Consider the following 18,087-nt stretch of genomic DNA (forward strand, 5'->3'; position numbering starts at 1 on the left):
AGAGATGATTCCTTTACAAGACCTATGAACAAGGGTTAAGTTTCTTTGGTTTTCGATGAGTTTTTTGATTTGGGTATTTCTTGATTTTTGATGGGCAATTGAGGAATTTTTTGGGTTTTGATTGATTCCTTTATTGGAAAGTTGTTAGCTTTTGTTTGAATTAGATGGTGTTTTAATTTTCACATCCCTTTGTGCCAAATATCAAGAGTGTTTAATTTTCACATCTCTTAGCTGTTTGATTTTTTGGGTGTTTAATTTTTACATCTCTTAGGGGTTTAATTTTCACATCTCTTAGGCCTAGATCTTAACCATTTCAACTATGGCTCAATACTGATTTATGTACAACTCATTTCAAATCCTTTGGCCTAGATCTTAACCATTTCCTGTTACATCAATGCAGGTGACCATCCAGAAGATGTCAAAGCAAGGCTGAAATATTGGGCGCATGCGATGGCATGTACAGGCGATGGCATGTACTGTTAAACTGTGCAGTAACCAGTAGCAAACTCAAATGACACAGGGCCAATGCTTGAATTATGCTTGACATGGATACTTGGTTAGTTAGTACTAAGTTGCTCAGTTTTTATTCGCCCGGTGGCATACTTCATAAAGAGTATATTTTCAAAAATCATCTAACGCTTTGCTTAGTTCTTTTAGTTATGCTTGTTTTAGCTTCACTCCACTTTGTTTTGTTTAATTTACTTATCATTATCCCAAATTTACATTTCAACAATTACATAATAATGTGAAATTATAGATGGTGTGCATATTGTCTGAGTTTTATGAAACTATTAAACTCAACACATTTTTATGAAAATCAACAGCAGTGCTTTATATCAGCAGCAGTTTTCCAGCAACTTTATAATGCATCAACTTTATAATTCAATAGTAGCTCAGTTGAATTTGATCACCAACAGTAGCAGACTATCTGAATTTTGTTCAGTATTACTCCCTTCCTCCAGTTTACATATATCTGTGCGTTCATCTACTATAATGTCACTGGTAACACATTTTCTCATTAATGTTCCGTCTGATTTCAGGTGCCTCAAATTTTCCACGATTCTCTAATTTACTTACCATTGTGTCACTGCGTCCAATGCAGTTGTGCCCCAGCTGGTCGCAGGTTAGTTAGTATATTTGATCTCTTGTACTTTGCACTTTCCTGGATTCTCCTTGAGGTTTTGTTTTTGTCGAAACTAGGAAGAGAAGTTGAACATTGTGTTTTACTTCCAAACATTCATGTGTCGAAAAAGTGAAAGATATTTTTTTCCTTGTCGCTTGTATATCGGCTTGTTTCAACATCTAACCAACTAATTTTGTAGTTTGTATTGCACACCAGCGACACTGACAATATCTTGTTTGAGCATGGAATGCAATGCTGTCATAGTTTTCAGATTTAACATAGTTCAGTGTTGGGTTTTAATTTTACAGGAATCAATGGATTGTAAGAGATGACAAGGGTAAAGTGAAGGTCAAGGAGTACGAGTTGCTAATGAGGAATTTCGTCAGTGGCTGCTTTGGATTAATTTATGAAGAAGACAAGGATAATCTTACGACTAATAAGTACGAATTTGAAAGTGGAGTCACTGATGAGACATTATTTTTGGTGATAGGTTGGTTGGTTAAAGATCATTTGGTAATTGACTTGGAATAATCGGTTAATTGTATAAAGATATTTGTTGTTAATTATCGAAAAATCTTGCTTTTGTGATCATATGTAGGATTAATGTATTGGGTAACAATACCGTAATTTATTTATTTTTATAAAAAAAAAAAATTATAGACATCGGTTTTTTTGGATATCTGATGTCCATGGTCTTGAATAGACATCGGATTTTTGAAACATCTGATGTCTATATCTTATATAGGCATCGGATTTCCTAAAAATCAGATGTCTATTTTTGAATAGACATCAGATTTAAGACTGATGTATAAGCAAAAAGAATATACATGTGTCATGATGTGTGCATTTCTTATAGACCTTTTTAGGCCTTTTCAGCACACATTTCTATGCTTATTTTGTAGTATTTCACTACAAATGCCCCCGAATAGTCTACTTTGGTCTGTTTTGCATTATTTGCAGGTACGAACCGGAATGACTGGAAATCAGCCTATTTGTGGTCCTCCAAACTTGCTTAAGAGAGTCAGCGTGAAACCTTACCGTCTTGAGATGCGTGAAGGCATCCAAAGGAATAGGAGAACACACAAGAAGTCAAGAACCCCTCGATCGAGATGTCCTGTTCTCGATCGAGTGAATGCAAAGGTGAAGGCCTCGATCGAGAGACCATTGTTCTCGATCGAGGGATATACTTAGGGAAAGCTCTCGATCGAGCAACTGTAGAGTTCGATCGGGAGGCCACGCGCTGATGGGCTTTGGATCGTTTGTGTTGTTATTTTACACGCTTTGTTTCTTTGCTTTTATTCTTATAAATAGGCAAGGAATACTAGAGACCTGGAGAATCATCACATTTTAGACGTAGAATGGAGACTGTTGCTTTAGTTTTTGGATCGGAAATACTTTTCATCGCCATTTCTCAATTCTTCCTTCGTTGAATTCGGTATTATCATTCGTATAATTTCAGTTCAATTTCATTTATCATGTTATCTATTGTCATTTGCTACGCTATTATTGTTCCTCATTTCGATCATGAATAGCTAATCGTTTTGCTAGGATTTAGGGTAGCCACGGCGTAGGAAGGACGATTTAATTAGAATACCCGTAGTCTAGTTGTATGTATCTACTGCTTTAATATCTTTTAATTGTTTGAGTCGACGCACTCAATTAACTGTCTCGATATCCTCTTCTCCTAGATCGAAAGATTGAAAAAGGGGTAGATCTGCAGCGTTTCATTAGGATTTATACTAGCTAGGGCGAAAGTTAAACTAGTATTGCCTAGGGCGAACTAAGGACCGAAAGGTGACGTTTATTACCCACAGATTGAATTTAGGGCATTTATGATTTAGTCCGGACCTTAGTAGCCATGGTGAACCGACAATCCTAGTACCTTTCTTTCGTGTTCATCTCTATTTTATTTCTCTCTCGCTCCTTTTATTCTCTCCTTTACTCGTAGTTTTTAGAAAACAAACAAACAAACCCCCCATTTTGGTTACTTTCGACAGACCTAGTTGACTATAGGATTCCCATCTCCCTGTGGATTCGATACCCAACTGCCTCTTCTACATTTAGTTGAGACCCGTTGGTTTTATCTTTGACATGGTTGCGACAGCCGTGTCAAATTTTGGCGCCGTTGCCGGGGAGACGGTGCAATTTTATAGTTTCTTTGTTTGTCTTTTGTCTTAGGGAATTTATTCCTTTAGACAGTTCTCATTCTTGGCCCGAGTGTTTTTGTGCTTACAGGTTATAGTTCAGCTATGGAGGTAATTTGTGGAAGATGTGGCGAATGGGGACACAATCCCATTTCATGTATGGCTACATCCGAGAGAGTTCTAGCCTATCGGAAGTTTAGGCAAGGAGGCTCTTCCTTCGAGCTTTATGCTGACAATATTCAAGTCGAGTACAATATTAAGGCCGCCATTCACACACAACGTCTTGAGCAGGAATCTGGTGCTGATGCCCTCCGTAAACTGCTCGAAAAGTGTGAGTCGATGTGCTTAAAGGAAGACCCGGTAAATGCAATAAGTTTGAGGAGTGGTCGCACTTATGACGGACCAGAACATACTCCAGAAAGTTCAAATGCAGAGGCAGGGATTATTGTTCAGCAAAATGACGAAGAACTGCTGAAAGGTGGTCGATCGAGTGATCTTACCTCTCAATCGACCAGTGCTGAGGAAGAAATCCCTCGATCGAGAGCCGATACCTCTCGATCGAGTGAGCTACACAATGAAACCTCTCGATCGAGAGAGGTTAGTAAGAAAAGCTCTCGATCGAGCACTTCTGAGCCTCAATCGAGAGATACTGAGCGTACGGACACGCATTCCAATGCTGGACGTAGTGGGGTACCCTCCTGTGCTGCGAGAGTGTCAAGAACTGATAAAGGCAAAGAGAAAGAAGAGGACCCACTTCCTATGGTCAAGGTCCCTTAACCGAGTCGATTACGCGACACGAAGACGGAGAGACAATTCAGCAAATTCGCGGATATGGTAAGAAATATCCCAGTAACCATTCCTTTTGCTGAGTTAATTACCCAAATACCTCCTTACATAAAATTTATTTAAGATATTATTACGCGTAGGAGGGAATTTGGAGAAACAGCTACTGTCGCTTTCATGGAAGAGTCTAGTAGTCTAATTTCAAGAAAGTCTCCCCCTAAATTGAAAGACCCGGGTAGTTTCTCTATTTCTTGTGTTATAGGAGATGTGATGATAAATAGGGCGCTGTGTGACCTCGGAGCTAGTGTCAGTGTCATGCCCTATTCTATCTTTTCTAAGCTTAAATTGGGTCCCCTAAAAATGACCAATATCACCCTGCAGATGGCTGACAGATCTGTTAGACGGCCCTTAGGTATCTTAGAGGATGTGCCCGTCAAGGTTGGCAAATTCTTTATTCCAGTGGACTTTATTGTATTAGATATTGCCGAGGATACCCGTACCCAGATTATTTTGGGTAGACCGTTTTTGTGTACAGCTGGAGCTATTATTGATGTCAAACTCGGGCGTTTGACTCTAGAGGTAGGGGATGATGTGATTACGTTTAGTCTGCCCGAGACCTTGTCTAGACCGATGATAGAGGATACTTGTTATTCTGTTGATATTGTTGATGAGTCTCCTTTTAGTTTTGGTCGGATTCCTTGGTTAAGGATCCGCAGGAGTCTTTGATGTTTCTAGATGAGTGTGCAGATTTTTCAGATGACGAGGATGACGTCGAGGAGTTGCTTGGAATTGCCACAGATGAGATAGAGCTGTCTGACGTTCAGCTGGAACAGGTAGAAAACTTGGCACATACTTTGTGCTCGGTCGAGGTAAAGGTCCCCGAGCGTAAGGCTCTCCCCCCTTATCTTAAGTATGCCTTTCTTGATGATACTGAGCAGTTCCCATTGATTGTGAGCGCTAAGCTCAACGACGAACAGTTAACTGCTTTATTGACCGTTCTTAAGAGAAATAGGAAGGCGATGGGATATTCATTGGATGACCTTAAGGGCATCAGCCCTGATGTCTGCATGCACAGGATTGAGCTAGAGGATGATCACAAACCTTGTAGACAGGGTCAGCGAAAGCTGAATCCGAAGATGGAAGAGGTTGTGACGGCTGAGGTTATGAAACTACTCGACGCAGGTATTGTTTATTCGGTTGGGAACTCTAAATGGGTAAGTCCCGTTCAGGTGGTACCTAAGAAAGGAGGTACTACAGTTGTCCGAAATGAAAATAATTAGCTAATACCTACTAGACTAGTGACCGGGTGGCGGATGTGTATAGATTATCGGCAATTAAATGCCGCCACCAAGAAAGATCATTTCCCCCTTCCTTTCATTGATCAGATGATAGAGATATTAGCTTCTCATGAGTTTTTCTGTTATCTGGATGGGTACTCAGGGTTCTTTCAGATCCCTATTCAACCAGATGATCAATAAAAGACTACTTTTACCTGTCCGAAGGGTGTTTTTGCTTATCGCAGGATGCCTTTTGGTTTGTGTAATGCCCCTGCTACCTTTCAGAGGTGTATGATGGGGATCTTTTCTGAGTATATAGAGTCTATCATGGAAGTATTTATGGACGACTTCAGTGTCTATGGGAATGACTTTGATAATTGTTTAGCTAACCTTGATAAAGTTTTGCAGCGATGTATTGAGGTTAATCTGGTGCTAAACTGGGAGAAGTGCCATTTTATGGTAAATGAGGGCGTAGTCCTTGGGCCCTTAGTTTCCAACAGGGGTATTGAGGTAGACAAAGCGAAGGTGCAAGTAATCGAGCAATTACCCCCTCCAGTTAATGTTAAGGGGGTGAGGAGTTTCCTTGGTCACGCTGGCTTTTATCGTCGGTTTATCAAGGACTTCTCAAAGATTGCTCGACCGCTTACACAGTTGCTTTTAAAGGATGCTCCTTTTGATTTTAATGATGAATGTCTTTCTGCTTTTAACACTTTGAAGCAGGCTTTGGTCTCTGCACCCATTATCCAGCCCCCGGATTGGAAGCTGCCTTTCGAGATTATGTGCGATGCCAGTGATTATGCACTAGGAGCGGTGTTGGGCCAGCGGAAAAACAAGGCGCTGAGTGCGATCTATTATGCGAGCCGAACTCTGGATGAGGCTCAAGTGAAATATGCTACCACGGAGAAGGAGCTTCTAGCTGTTGTTTATGCGTTAGATAAGTTTAGATCGTATTTGTTGGGTTCTAAAGTTATTATTTTTACTGATCATGCAGTATTAAACACCTTCTGAACAAGAAGGAAGCTAAGCCCAGATTGCTGAGATGGATACTCCTTTTACAGGAGTTTGACTTGGAGATTAAGGATAAGAAGGGAGCAGAAAATGTCGTAGCCGACCATCTGTCGTGTCTGACGCAACAGGAGGGGGAGGATTCTCTTCCTATTAATGATTCATTTGCTGATGACTCTTTATTTTTTGTTGATGTTTTTTCTGTGACCTCTGTGAATTCTAAGGATGGTGCTGAACCTTGGTTTGCAGATTATGCTAACTTTGCTATCAGTCAGGCGCTGCCACCAGATTTATCTCATCAGCAGCGCAAGAGATTCCTACACGATGCACGACAATATTTCTGGGATGACCCTTATTTATTTAAGGAGTGTGCAGACGGACTCTACAGACGGTGTATTCCGCAGTGGGAGACCAAAGCTATCCTAGAAGGCTGCCAATCGGCTCCTTGTGGAGGACACCACGGTCCATCACGTACCGTGGCTAAGGTATTGCAGTCAGGTTTTTATTGGCCAACTCTTTACGCTGACACTAAAGTTTTTGTTGCTAGCTGTGATGCTTGTCAGAGAACGAGACATTTCCAAGAGACATGAGATGCCTCAAAACGGCATCTTAGAGGTTGAGATTTTCGATGTATGGGGCATCGATTATCAGGGGCCATTCCCGTCTAGCCAGGGTAACATGTATATTCTGGTAGCTGTAGACTATGTGTCTAAGTGGGTGGAGGCGATTGCCACTCCCAATTGTGATGCCAGGACTGTGATTAAGCTGTTTCGTAAGACTATTTTTCCCCGTTTTGGTGTCCCTAGGGTCGTCATTAGCGATAGGGGTATGCATTTCAGAGAACAACAGTTGACTGCTTTGCTGTCTAAATATGGTGTCAAACACCGTAGGGGTTTGGGGTATCATCCTCAGACTAGCGGACAGGTTGAGGTCTCTAATAGGGAACTAAAAGAGATATTGAGTAAAGTAGTGTCTAAATCACGGAAAGACTGGAGTGCTAAATTAGAGGACACATTGTGGGCTTATAGGACGGCTTTTAAGACACCAATCGGTGCTTCACCGTATCGTTTAGTGTATGGAAAGTCTTGTCATTTACCTGTTGAGCTAGAACATAAAGCTTGGTGGGCTATCCGCCAGCTTAATTATGATGCTGACTTGTGTGGTGAGAAGCGTTTATTACAGCTAAATGCGCTGGAGGAGTTTCGGCTGAACGCTTATGATAGCTCCCGAATTTATAAGGAGAAGACCAAGCGTTGGCACGATAAGAGGATTGTACCCCGTGAATTCCATGTTGGGCAAAAGGTGTTACTATTTAATGCCCGGTTGAGATTGTTTCCGGGTAAGCTGAAGTCCAGGTGGAGTGGTCCGTACACGGTGACTGGCGTCACAAAATTCGGATCGATTGAGCTAGAGGACTCCGAGGGGAATCGCTTCAAAGTTAATGGTCATCTTGTGAAGCACTATTATGGGGCTGATGCTGTTGTTGGCCGCGTCGAAGTTCTCTTTTTCGACGCGATGGCGGAGCGTGATGTTTGACGCTTATAGGTCGTGCGGGACCTCATAAACCCGCGCTTTTCGGGAGGCAACCCGATTGTAATTTGCTGTGTTTGTTTTTGAAACTTTTGACACTCTTTATTTCTGTTTGGTGTGCGTTTGAACAATTTTAATAGAGTTTATGCGTGAATTGTACAGCACAGGTACTGTACTGTTGCTTACTGATGCAACAGCTCTCGATCGAGTAGTTTTCTTACTCGACCGAGTGGTCCTTCCCTTTCAAAGCTCTCGATCGAGCTCCTACCTGTTCGATCGAGTATCTGCGCCGCTTAAAGCCTCGATCGAGTGTTACATGTCTCGATCGAGTACCATTTTCTTCTCGATCGAGCGGATCCTTTGTCGATCGAGAGCTCTACCAACCTCTCTTCCTGGTTCGGTTTGGGGAGGTTCGTGGTTTGCGCGCTTTAGTAAGTTTTCGGCTCTCCCTCTCTTTAGTCTGCATTTCTTTTCCTTTACTTTGTACAATGGGGACATTGTACAGTTTGGTTTGGGGAGGGTATGCATCCATATCTGCATCCATATCGTGTCTGCATGTTGTTTTTATTGCATTTTTGTTATCACGTTTACTTACGTTTGCATTGTTGTTTTTTATTTTAAAAAAAAAAATCCATAAAAACTTAAAAATTTCGAAAAAGAAAAATCATGTTTATTTATGCATTTTAGGTTGAGTCTGATTGAAGTTTTTTTTATTGCTGGTAAACTGTCTTTTTGCTTAAACCTTGCATTGTTTCACATCTTTTAGCAAAAGTCTTTGCAATTTCTCGAATTTCGTTTCAAAATTCGTTGAACAAGTAGACTTGACTTGAAATTTTGGCAAACTACAATATCTTTCTGAGGTTTAGAGCTTTATAACTGGTGTCATCCATGACCAGTTCATGTAGGAAGTGAGTAGTTACTCCTTATAAGGCATGTAACATCAAATTGCATAAGCATGAGTTTAGTCTACTTAGTACCTGTATGCATTCGGGTCTGTGGTTGGTGACACATGTTTGGAGAGGCAACCCCTTTATTTTATTTTACCCATGAGCTCCACATAGCCAAATTGCCTATTTTGTCCCTATTTAGCTATAATCCACATTTTTCCTACCCTAGCCGAGCTAGTAATGGTAGCAATGTTGGGAATGTGTTGATTTGCAGTTGGTTATTATATCTTTTCACGAGATTGATGGATGAAGGAAATGAAGGAGGAATATTGAAAAAGAATTAAAGAAAAATGAAAAAGAAAGGAAAAATCCGAAAAGACATATGAAAAAAAAAAATCATATGCGGAAAATGAAAGACCGTATGTTGTGATTTATACTCCCATGTTTAATCTATATCTTATGGGGAGTTGATAATTTTATGGTGATTAGTGAGTTGTGTGCATCCAATTTGCACTGTTTCGTATTGATTTGAATGGAGTTTGAAGTAGGGAAGTTGTATAATTTGGATCCGTTGTTGCTAGCCTGGCTATTAACCCCACATATCCAAATTCATTTTAGCCCCTTCTTACCTATTACCTCACTTACCCATATGTAAGTCCTCGGCATGTGTCTTGGTCATCAGTTTGGTTGGAATGCATATGTACGGTTGTAGAGACTTTATTCATGTTAGATTGCATGCATGTTCTTATAGGTCGCAGTTAGGGGAGTGTTCTTTATCCCTTCTATCTTATATTATATATCACCTTGTGCTTAATTGTGTGATTGAGCGACCCGTGAGAGTCCATTTTTAAAAGTCTTGCAAGGTCAAAAGTTCAACATTTTTTTTGAAATATGCATAAATTCGTTTGCCTTGATATTGAGCTATTAGTAGTTGATTCTTATACATTAAATGGTTTAAGCCGACGGTCTTCAGCTTGTCTATGTTCTAATCCTATCCTTTAGTCCTAGCTAGTTGCATTAGTTTGCTTGAGGACAAGCAAAGGTTTGGTTTGGGGAAGTTTGATGTGTGCATTTCTTATAGACCTTCTTAGGCCTTTTCAGCACACATTTCTATGCTTATTTTGTAGTATTTCACTACAAATGCCCTCGAATAGTCTACTTTGGTCTGTTTTGCATTATTTGCAGGTACGAACCGGAATGACTGGAAATCAGCCTATTTGTGGTCCTCCAAGCTTGCTTAAGAGAGTCGGCGTGAAACCTTACCGTCTTGAGATGCGTGAAGGCATCCAATGGAATAGGAGAACACACAAGAATTCAAGAACCCCTCGATCGAGATGTCCTGTTCTCGATCGAGTGAATGCAAAGGTGAAGGCCTCGATTGAGAGACCATTTTTCTAGATCGAGGGATATACTTAGGGAAAGCTCTCGATCGAGCAACTGTGGAGTTCGATCGGGAGGCCACGCGCTGAGGGGCTTTGGATCGTTTGTGTTGTTATTTTACACGCTTTGTTTCTTTGCTTTTATTCTTATAAATAGGCAAGGAATACTAGAGACCTGGAGAATCATCACATTTTAGACGTAGAACGGAGACTGTTGCTTTAGTTTTTGGATCGGAAATACTTTTCATCGCCATTTCTCAATTCTTCCTTCGTTGAATTCGGTATTATCATTCGTATAATTTCAGTTCAATTTCATTTATCATGTTATCTATTGTCATTTGCTACGCTATTATTGTTCCTCATTTCGATCATGAATAGCTAATCGTTTTGCTAGGATTTAGGGTAGCCATGGCGTAGGAAGGACGATTTAATTAGAATACCCGTAGTCTAGTTGTATGCATCTGCTGCTTTAATATCTTTTAATTGTTTGAGTCGACGCACTCAATTAACTGTCTCGATATCCTCTTCTCCTAGATCGAAAGATTGAAAAAGGGTAGATCTGCAGCGTTTCATTAGGATTTATACTAGTTAGGGCGAAAGTTAAACTAGTATTGCCTAGGGCGAACTAAGGACCGAAAGGTGACATTTATTACCCACAGATTGAATTTAGGGCATTTATTATTTAGTCCGGACCTTAGTAGCCATGGTGAACCGACAATCCTAGTACCTTTCTTTCTTGTTCATCTCTATTTTATTTCTCTCTCGCTCCTTTTATTCTCTCCTTTACTCGTAGTTTTTAGAAAACAAACAAACAAACCCCCCATTTTGGTTACTTTCGACATACCTAGTTGACTATAGGATTCCCATCTCCCTGTGGATTCGATACCCGACTGCCTCTTCTACATTTAGTTGAGACCCGTTGGTTTTATCTTTGACAGGGTTGCGACAGCCGTGTCATGTCAATTGTGCATCAGTTGCAAATCTGATGCCTATTGATGAAAATGTCAGATGTCTATGATGATTTTTGTAGTAATGTTAAAAGGATAAATAAATGATAATGGTATGTGAGGATTGAGGAACATCAACCTTTTTTTTTAAGCTAACTTATCGTGTACCTTTGAAGCAAACATCCTTAGAAAAACTGTAATTTAATACAGAGTATATTACTACGTGTGTAGTAGACATTGGACATCCCAAGAAATTTGTGTAAATCTAGATGTTAGAATGATATAGGCAAATACGCAATTAAAGTAAAATTTCAGCAAGGGTCGAGAAATTATTATGATGAAATAAAATAGGCATGCTTGCTCTGATAATCATAAAATACCCAATGAATGGATCGTGTAATGATCAATTTCAGCTTGTCATAGGAAGCAATCAGGTCATTTAACAAAAAATTTAGAATAAGAGAATTGTTATGTAATTCATTTCCATTCTCGAGAGTAGTTAGTACTAAATAAAATTAAGTCACTTGGATTAATTACAAAGACTTTGAACTATTATTAAGTTATTATATATAATATTTAAAATATGATGTTTCGATAATTACAGTATTAAACTCTATTTCTATATTATTTTATATATATATGTTGATTTTTATTAAACATTATTTCTATATTATTCTTTATGTTAATTTTTTAATTTTATTTTAAGTGTTTAAAAAAAAATGAGCTTACTGAAGTTTTACATTGTGAATTATCATATTGAATAATGCGTGTAAAATTGGAGATTATGAATATATTTAAGTTTTTTTTCTTTAGTATATCGAATTTTTCATATATATAAATAAACACGAATATTAAGAAATAATATTCTAATTCTAATAGAAAATAAAGTTGAAAAAGGTAATTTTAAAATAATAAGTGCACAAATATTAAATAATAATTTTCTAATTCTAATAGGAAAATTGTAAATGATTAATTATTTCCTAATTCTAATATAAAAATTGTAAGTAATTAATTTTGAAATTTATTAAGTGTTTTTGAAAAGTTGGAGACTACCACGTTGCTCGAAAAAAGCCGATTAATTTGTCGAGAGAGCCGTGTTTTTTTTTCCCTTAGTTGAGAAAGGTTTCTGTTGAACCTTTAGTCCAAATTAATTGTTTTGATAATGACAGTAATGATTTGTATGTGGACTTAATATTATAAACATATGCGTGTAATTGTGTGCTTAAGTCTTAATATAGAAAGAAACAATTACAATGACGCAAGCTTGAAGTTTGGACCAAGGAGGTACAACTTCAAATATACTTGATCGATGTATTCAAGCAAGAACAAGATTAGAAATCAACCACGAGACTCAAGATGAGAGACTTGTGAAGAGACGATTCGTTTACTGAAGATCTACTGAAGATTAGATAGTATAGGTCGTCATCCGGTAATGGTTTTACTTTGTTTGATTTAAAGGTTAGTGAAGTTATGACCTAATAGCCATAACTTCATTGCTAGACAAAAATGATGCGTTAATTTTTGGAAAATATATTTTTAGTGATTTATAAAAATAGAGAGTATTTATTTTAATTGGAATTAATTAATAAGAATTTAAGTTGAATAAACTATTGGTTTGTAACACGATATTTATATCGTCATGCAACCTAGGGCTTTAACTAAATTCTATCTCGATTTGTTGTGGGCTATAGAAGCAAGAAGTGGACCGAAGGAGCCCTAGAGGCCGGCCAAACCCTAGGTGGCCGAACCCTAGGTGGGCCGAACCCTAGGGAGGCCGAAACCCTAGGGAGGCCGAACCCTAGGAGGCCAAATCCTTCTTCCTTTTGCTTCTTACTTGTTCATCAAGTTGTTAGGGATTTATTCTTCCAGAACATTCCTATGCCCTAATTCCAGAACATTCCTAAACCCTAATTCACTCTACTATAAATACTCTCATTCATTCAACAATAATTGTTGACACACACATCTACATTTTTAAGAGAGAAAAATATTTTAAGCAAAATTCTTTGAGTCTTAATTCTTATTTTCCAAATTTGCTTATACAAAAATTACGCATCAAATTTGTCAATCACTCGAAGAAAAATCGTTATAGGATACTTAATACACAAAGATATTATACTCACTCGCATAACGTGAGATTAGTATTTATCGTTGTATTTTTGTTATTAACGTAAGAGCAACCTAGAGTATTTAGCGATACTCAATCTGAGTTATAATCATATAGTTGATTATACGAGTGGATTGATAATTTTTGTAATCCGGAGAAAGGCACTAAAAATTATTAATCGAGAATAGTGGACGTAGGTTTCGACTTGTGAAACTGAACCACTTCAAAATCCTGTGTGTCTCTCTTTCTCTCTCTCTTTATTATTGTTATTTCGATTTTGCATCTATTTTTAGTAATTTAATTAGTTGATTTTAATTAATAAAATCAAATAATTATTTTATATCATATAGATCGAAAAAGCGGTCATCGTTTTTAATACTCAATTCACCCCCCCTCTTTCGTATTCGATCAATAGACTCCTCAATTGGTATCAGAGCCTCGTGATCTTGATAAGCCTAACGGCTAGAGTCTGGTCTTTTTTTGAGTCTATTTATCTTTTTTCCGCTGCATTTATTTTTTATCAAATGGATTCCAAACACCTAAAGTGTCCTATATTCAATGGGAAGAACTATGGTTTATGGAAAAATATGATGACCCACTTCATTAAAGGAAACGACTGGGAGTGTTGGTTGATTATCAAGAATGGTCCGAATAAGATCTTACTTGCAACCAGTAATGGCACTACCGTCGAAAAGAAAGAAGAAGACTATATTGAGGCGGATTATAAAAAGGCTGAGAAGAATTCAAAAGCAATAAGCTTATTGCAAAACGGTATGATTGCTACCGAATTCGATTGTTTCTCAATCAGTTCATCTGCCAAGGAAATATGGGATGGTCTAGAATTAGCCTATGAGGGAACCACTGTTGTCAAAAAGCAATGTATGGCATTACTAATGCGCAAATACGAGCTGTTTGCCATGGAGCAAAACGAGTCAGTTGATAGCATGTCCTCTCGCTTTTCTAGCATCATCAATGAGCTTTAAAATTTAGGAAGAACTTTTGACTCCGAGGAAATTGCTAGAAAAATACTCAGAAGTATGTCTCGCAGATGGAGACATAAAGTATCTGTCATAGAAGAATGTAAGGACCCAACTTCATTATCCTATCAGGAGCTACTCGGAACCTTAATGGCTCACGAGATTACTCTGAATCAGGATGAGGAGGAAGCTGGCACAAGCAAAAAGATGGCCTTACAAGCTGAGTCTAGCAAGATTGATGATTCTTCAGATATTGAAGATGAAACCATGTTGCTTGTTAAACGTCTTAAGAAAAAGTCTTTCTTTCAAAATCAAAATAAGACAAATAACAAATCAAAGCAAACTCCTAAGAAAACTTTTGAGTAAAAAGGGTCTTTCTCTAATCGTGGATGCTTCAAGTGTGGTGACAATGATCACATGATCAAAGATTGCCCTACATGGAAGAAAATTAAGGACAAGAATCAACGAGACAAAACAAAGAAGGAATTCAAGCAAGTTATGATGGCATATTGTTGGGGAGACTTGGACTCTGAATATGGCGAATCCGAAGATGAAGAAGAAACTGCCAACGTTTGTCTAAGTAGTGTCAGTCTTGACCTATTCTCCGAAAGCGACAATGAAAGCAATTTTTCAAATGCTGAGAAGTGTCTTGTTGGAAATTCAGATTCAGATTCAGAGGATGAAGAGGTAAGTTATCTTGAACTTAAAAAGCGAGTTAAGAAACTTTCTAAGGATAATTTAGTTAAGTGTTTTGAACAATCCCTTGATCATTGTCATGAACAAAGTCTAGAGTTAAAAGACCTTAAGGAACAGATTTTAGACATTGCTGAGGAAAACCAACTTCTAAAAGCCAAAGCCAAAAAGCTCAAATCTAAAGTTATGGCTACCCCAGCTATAACTTCAGAAAAGACAAATGCTGAGATAAACGCTCTTGAATCAAAAGTTAAGGCTAGTGATGCCATAACTTCAGAGCTTAAACTCAACATTAAGCATCTTCAAGCTAAAGTTACAGCTAGTGATGCTATAACTTCTGAGTTGAAGAAAGTCAATGAGATTTAAAAAGACGAGCATAGTGGCAAAGATAGTGTGGTTTCCGAACACAAGAGAGAAATTGTATTTCTCTCTAAGCAATTGGAAGAAACTAGTGATAGTATGTCCAAACTTAAGGAACAACATGAAAATGAGAAACGTGTCTTGAATGAACGTTTTGATAAATTTCGTGAAGACTTTGAGAAAAGTAACTATTCCAAGGATTCAAGTGTAGATCATTCAAAATGTGAAAAAGAAATTGAATCCTTGAAAGAATTACTTTTACATGCACGAAAAGTTCATGATAAATGGGAAGGAAGCACAAAGGTTTTAAACTTCCTTACTGAACAATCTGATAACAACATGAATATGGGACTTGGTCATGAATGTTATAGCCGTAGAGACCATGATAAATGCAAATCTAATCCTTCCGAAAATGATTTCAGAAAAAGAAAATACGTTAATCTTCCAGAATACTTGATTTGCAATTACTGTGGCTCTACTGGACATATACAAGTCAATTGTGTCAAACTTGCTTGGGATAAGAAAAAGAATGTCGAAACTGCCAAGACTTGTGATTTCATAGTAGAAGATGATGTCTCAACTATAGATGAATCTAACGACAACGAAGAACGCAATAATGAGTTTAGATGGACTTATGATATGGCTTTTGATTACTCATCTTTTCCTTCAAAATCAAACAAAACAAATGAGAATCGAAAGCATACATTCAAGCCTAAAGTTCATAACTCTAAACCTAGAGCGTCTCATGAAGGTACTAAACCTAGAGCTACTTTTGTTAGAACAAAACCTAGAGTACCTTATGTTCCGATTGTTAGACAAAGACCAAGACAACCCAGTGTTAAAGCCAAAAGAATAATAAGACAAGTATGGGTTAGAAAGGATCAAATATATAGAGTTACTAACCATAAAGGACCCAACTTAGCTTGGGTACCTAAAAGTTGTATTTGATTCATTTGCAGGTAGAAGTGAAAGAAAATAATCTATGGTATCTCGACAAAGGGATGCTCGAGACACATGACAGAGAGGCAAAATCTTTTTCTTTCACTAGAGCTCTTCTTTGGTGGCAAGGTTACCTTTGGAGATAACAAGAAGGGTAGGATTATTGGAGTAGGAAAAATTGTAATCTCAACCTCCCATTCAATCGATAAAGTATATCTGGTAAGTGGTCTTAAACATAACTTACTTAGTATTTCTCAATTATGTGACAAAGGAAATAGAGTTGTTTTTCATGCCGATGTTTGTCGTATCATAATTGAAGGTACTAGTAATGTTTTACTTGAGGGTCACCGTATGAGGAATGTGTATATGATTGACTTAAATGTTTTCAATACAAATTCCTTTTCGTGTATGAAAGCAACCTCAGATGAGTCTTGCTTGTGGCACAAGAGGTTTGCACACATTAGTCCAACTATTTTAAAGAAACTTAAGTCCATGGATTTAGTTGAAGGCTTGCCCTCAATTAAATTGGAGCAAGAGACAATGTGTGACTCATGTGCCCGCTGCAAACATGATAGATCCTCTTTTAAACCTAAGAGAATAGTTAGCACTAAACGACCACTTGAGATGGTACACATGGATTTATGTGGACCTATGAGAGTTAGAAGCCATGGTGGATCAAAGTATATATTTGTTCTAGTTGACGATTACTCAAGGTATGTCTGGCCAATCTTTCTTTCTTCTAAAGATGAAACTTTCGATGAATTTGTGGTATTAATGAAGCTTGCCCAAAATAGATATGATAATAAGCTTGTTTCGATTCGGACGGATCACGGCACGGAATTTGATAATCAATTATTTATAGAATTTTGTAGGGAACATGGTGTGGGGCATAACTTCTCCGCACCATGTACCCACAACAAAATGGTGTCGTGGAACGTATGAATCGAACCCTAGAGGATATGGCTCGTACTATGCTTTTGTGTAGTGGCCTTCCTAGAAGCTTTTGGGCAGAAGCTGTTAGTACCGCATGCTATGTGCATAATAGAGCTATGATCCGACCTATTTTGAAAAAGACTCTCTATGAACTTTTAAGAGGGAGAAAACCCAATATATCACATCTCCGTTGCTTCGGGAGAAAATGCTTTGTTCACAATAATGGAAAAGAAAATTTAGGAAAATTTGACCCCCGAAGTGATGAAGCTGTTTTTCTGGGATATTTGGATCATATTAAAGCTTATAAAGTGTTCAATAAAAGAACCTTGCGCATAGAACAAAGTGTTCATGTTCGTTTTGATGAAGATAATATGTTTGATAAAGTTGAACAGGAAGAAGAGGATCCAGATGAGCCCGGTTTCTTTCTAGCAAGAAACGAGCTCCTAAATGAAGATGAAGATATTCAAGGTATCAATGATGAACTAGAAAATTCTGCAAATGATCCTAAGAGAAGTGATGAGTCCATAGTTAATGATACTATCGACCCTTTCTTAGATAAAGAAAAAGATCTTGAAGTTATACCTAATGATGTTGTAACTTCCGATCCAAATCATAATATGTCTAATGAAGTTAGTGATACTTCTGAAGAGAATCCCGAGTCCAACTCAGGGGGAACAAATCATGATTCTTCGTCTGCAGGTGATGCTATTCCATCAAATGATAATGAGCCTAGAGTTCTCAAAAAGTGGAAACATCAAAGCTCCCACCCTTTGGACAAAATCCTAGGGGATCTAGAGCAAGGCATTAAAACTAGAAGGTCCTTGAATAATTTCTGCTCGTTCTTTTCATTTCTATCAACCATTGAACCTACCAATATTAAAGAAGCTCTTGCGGAACCTGATTGGATAACTGCTATGCAAGATGAGCTTCAACAATTCGAACGCAATAAGGTATGGCACTTGGTGCCACGACCTAGTGATCGAACTGTTATTGGTACCAGATG

The 18,087-nt window shown here is 38.1% G+C and overlaps 1 protein-coding gene and 1 long non-coding RNA gene across 2 annotated transcripts; both read left to right on the forward strand.

Annotated features, from left to right (window-relative positions):
* The first annotated feature begins 1,019 nt into the window (after positions 1–1,019).
* LOC141609243 (uncharacterized) lies at positions 1,020–1,714 on the forward strand. Its single transcript, XR_012527305.1, has 2 exons — positions 1,020–1,123; positions 1,432–1,714. It is a non-coding gene; the product is annotated as an uncharacterized LOC141609243 (long non-coding RNA).
* Positions 1,715–2,095: 381 nt separating this feature from the next.
* LOC141608349 (uncharacterized) lies at positions 2,096–7,868 on the forward strand. Its single transcript, XM_074427712.1, has 9 exons — positions 2,096–2,180; positions 3,359–3,745; positions 3,954–4,101; positions 4,194–4,629; positions 4,734–4,883; positions 4,989–5,232; positions 6,133–6,274; positions 6,319–6,607; positions 6,984–7,868. The coding sequence occupies exons 1-9, from the start codon at positions 2,096–2,098 to the stop codon at positions 7,866–7,868; spliced, it is 2,766 nt and encodes a 921-aa protein (XP_074283813.1).
* The last annotated feature ends 10,219 nt before the right edge of the window (positions 7,869–18,087 follow it).

Source organism: Silene latifolia, chromosome 10 (genome assembly GCF_048544455.1).
Source record: "Silene latifolia isolate original U9 population chromosome 10, ASM4854445v1, whole genome shotgun sequence".
Classification (NCBI taxonomy): Eukaryota; Viridiplantae; Streptophyta; class Magnoliopsida; order Caryophyllales; family Caryophyllaceae; genus Silene; species Silene latifolia.

Coding starts and splice junctions, on each gene's coding strand:
- LOC141608349 (XM_074427712.1), top strand. CDS start 2,096: ATGACTGGAAATCAGCCTATTTGTGGTCCTCCAAACTTGCTTAAGAGA. Junction 4,102..4,193: donor TCAGCAAATTCGCGGATATG/GTAAGAAATATC, acceptor TATTACGCGTAG/GAGGGAATTTGGAGAAACAG. Junction 6,608..6,983: donor CTAACTTTGCTATCAGTCAG/GCGCTGCCACCA, acceptor ATCGATTATCAG/GGGCCATTCCCGTCTAGCCA.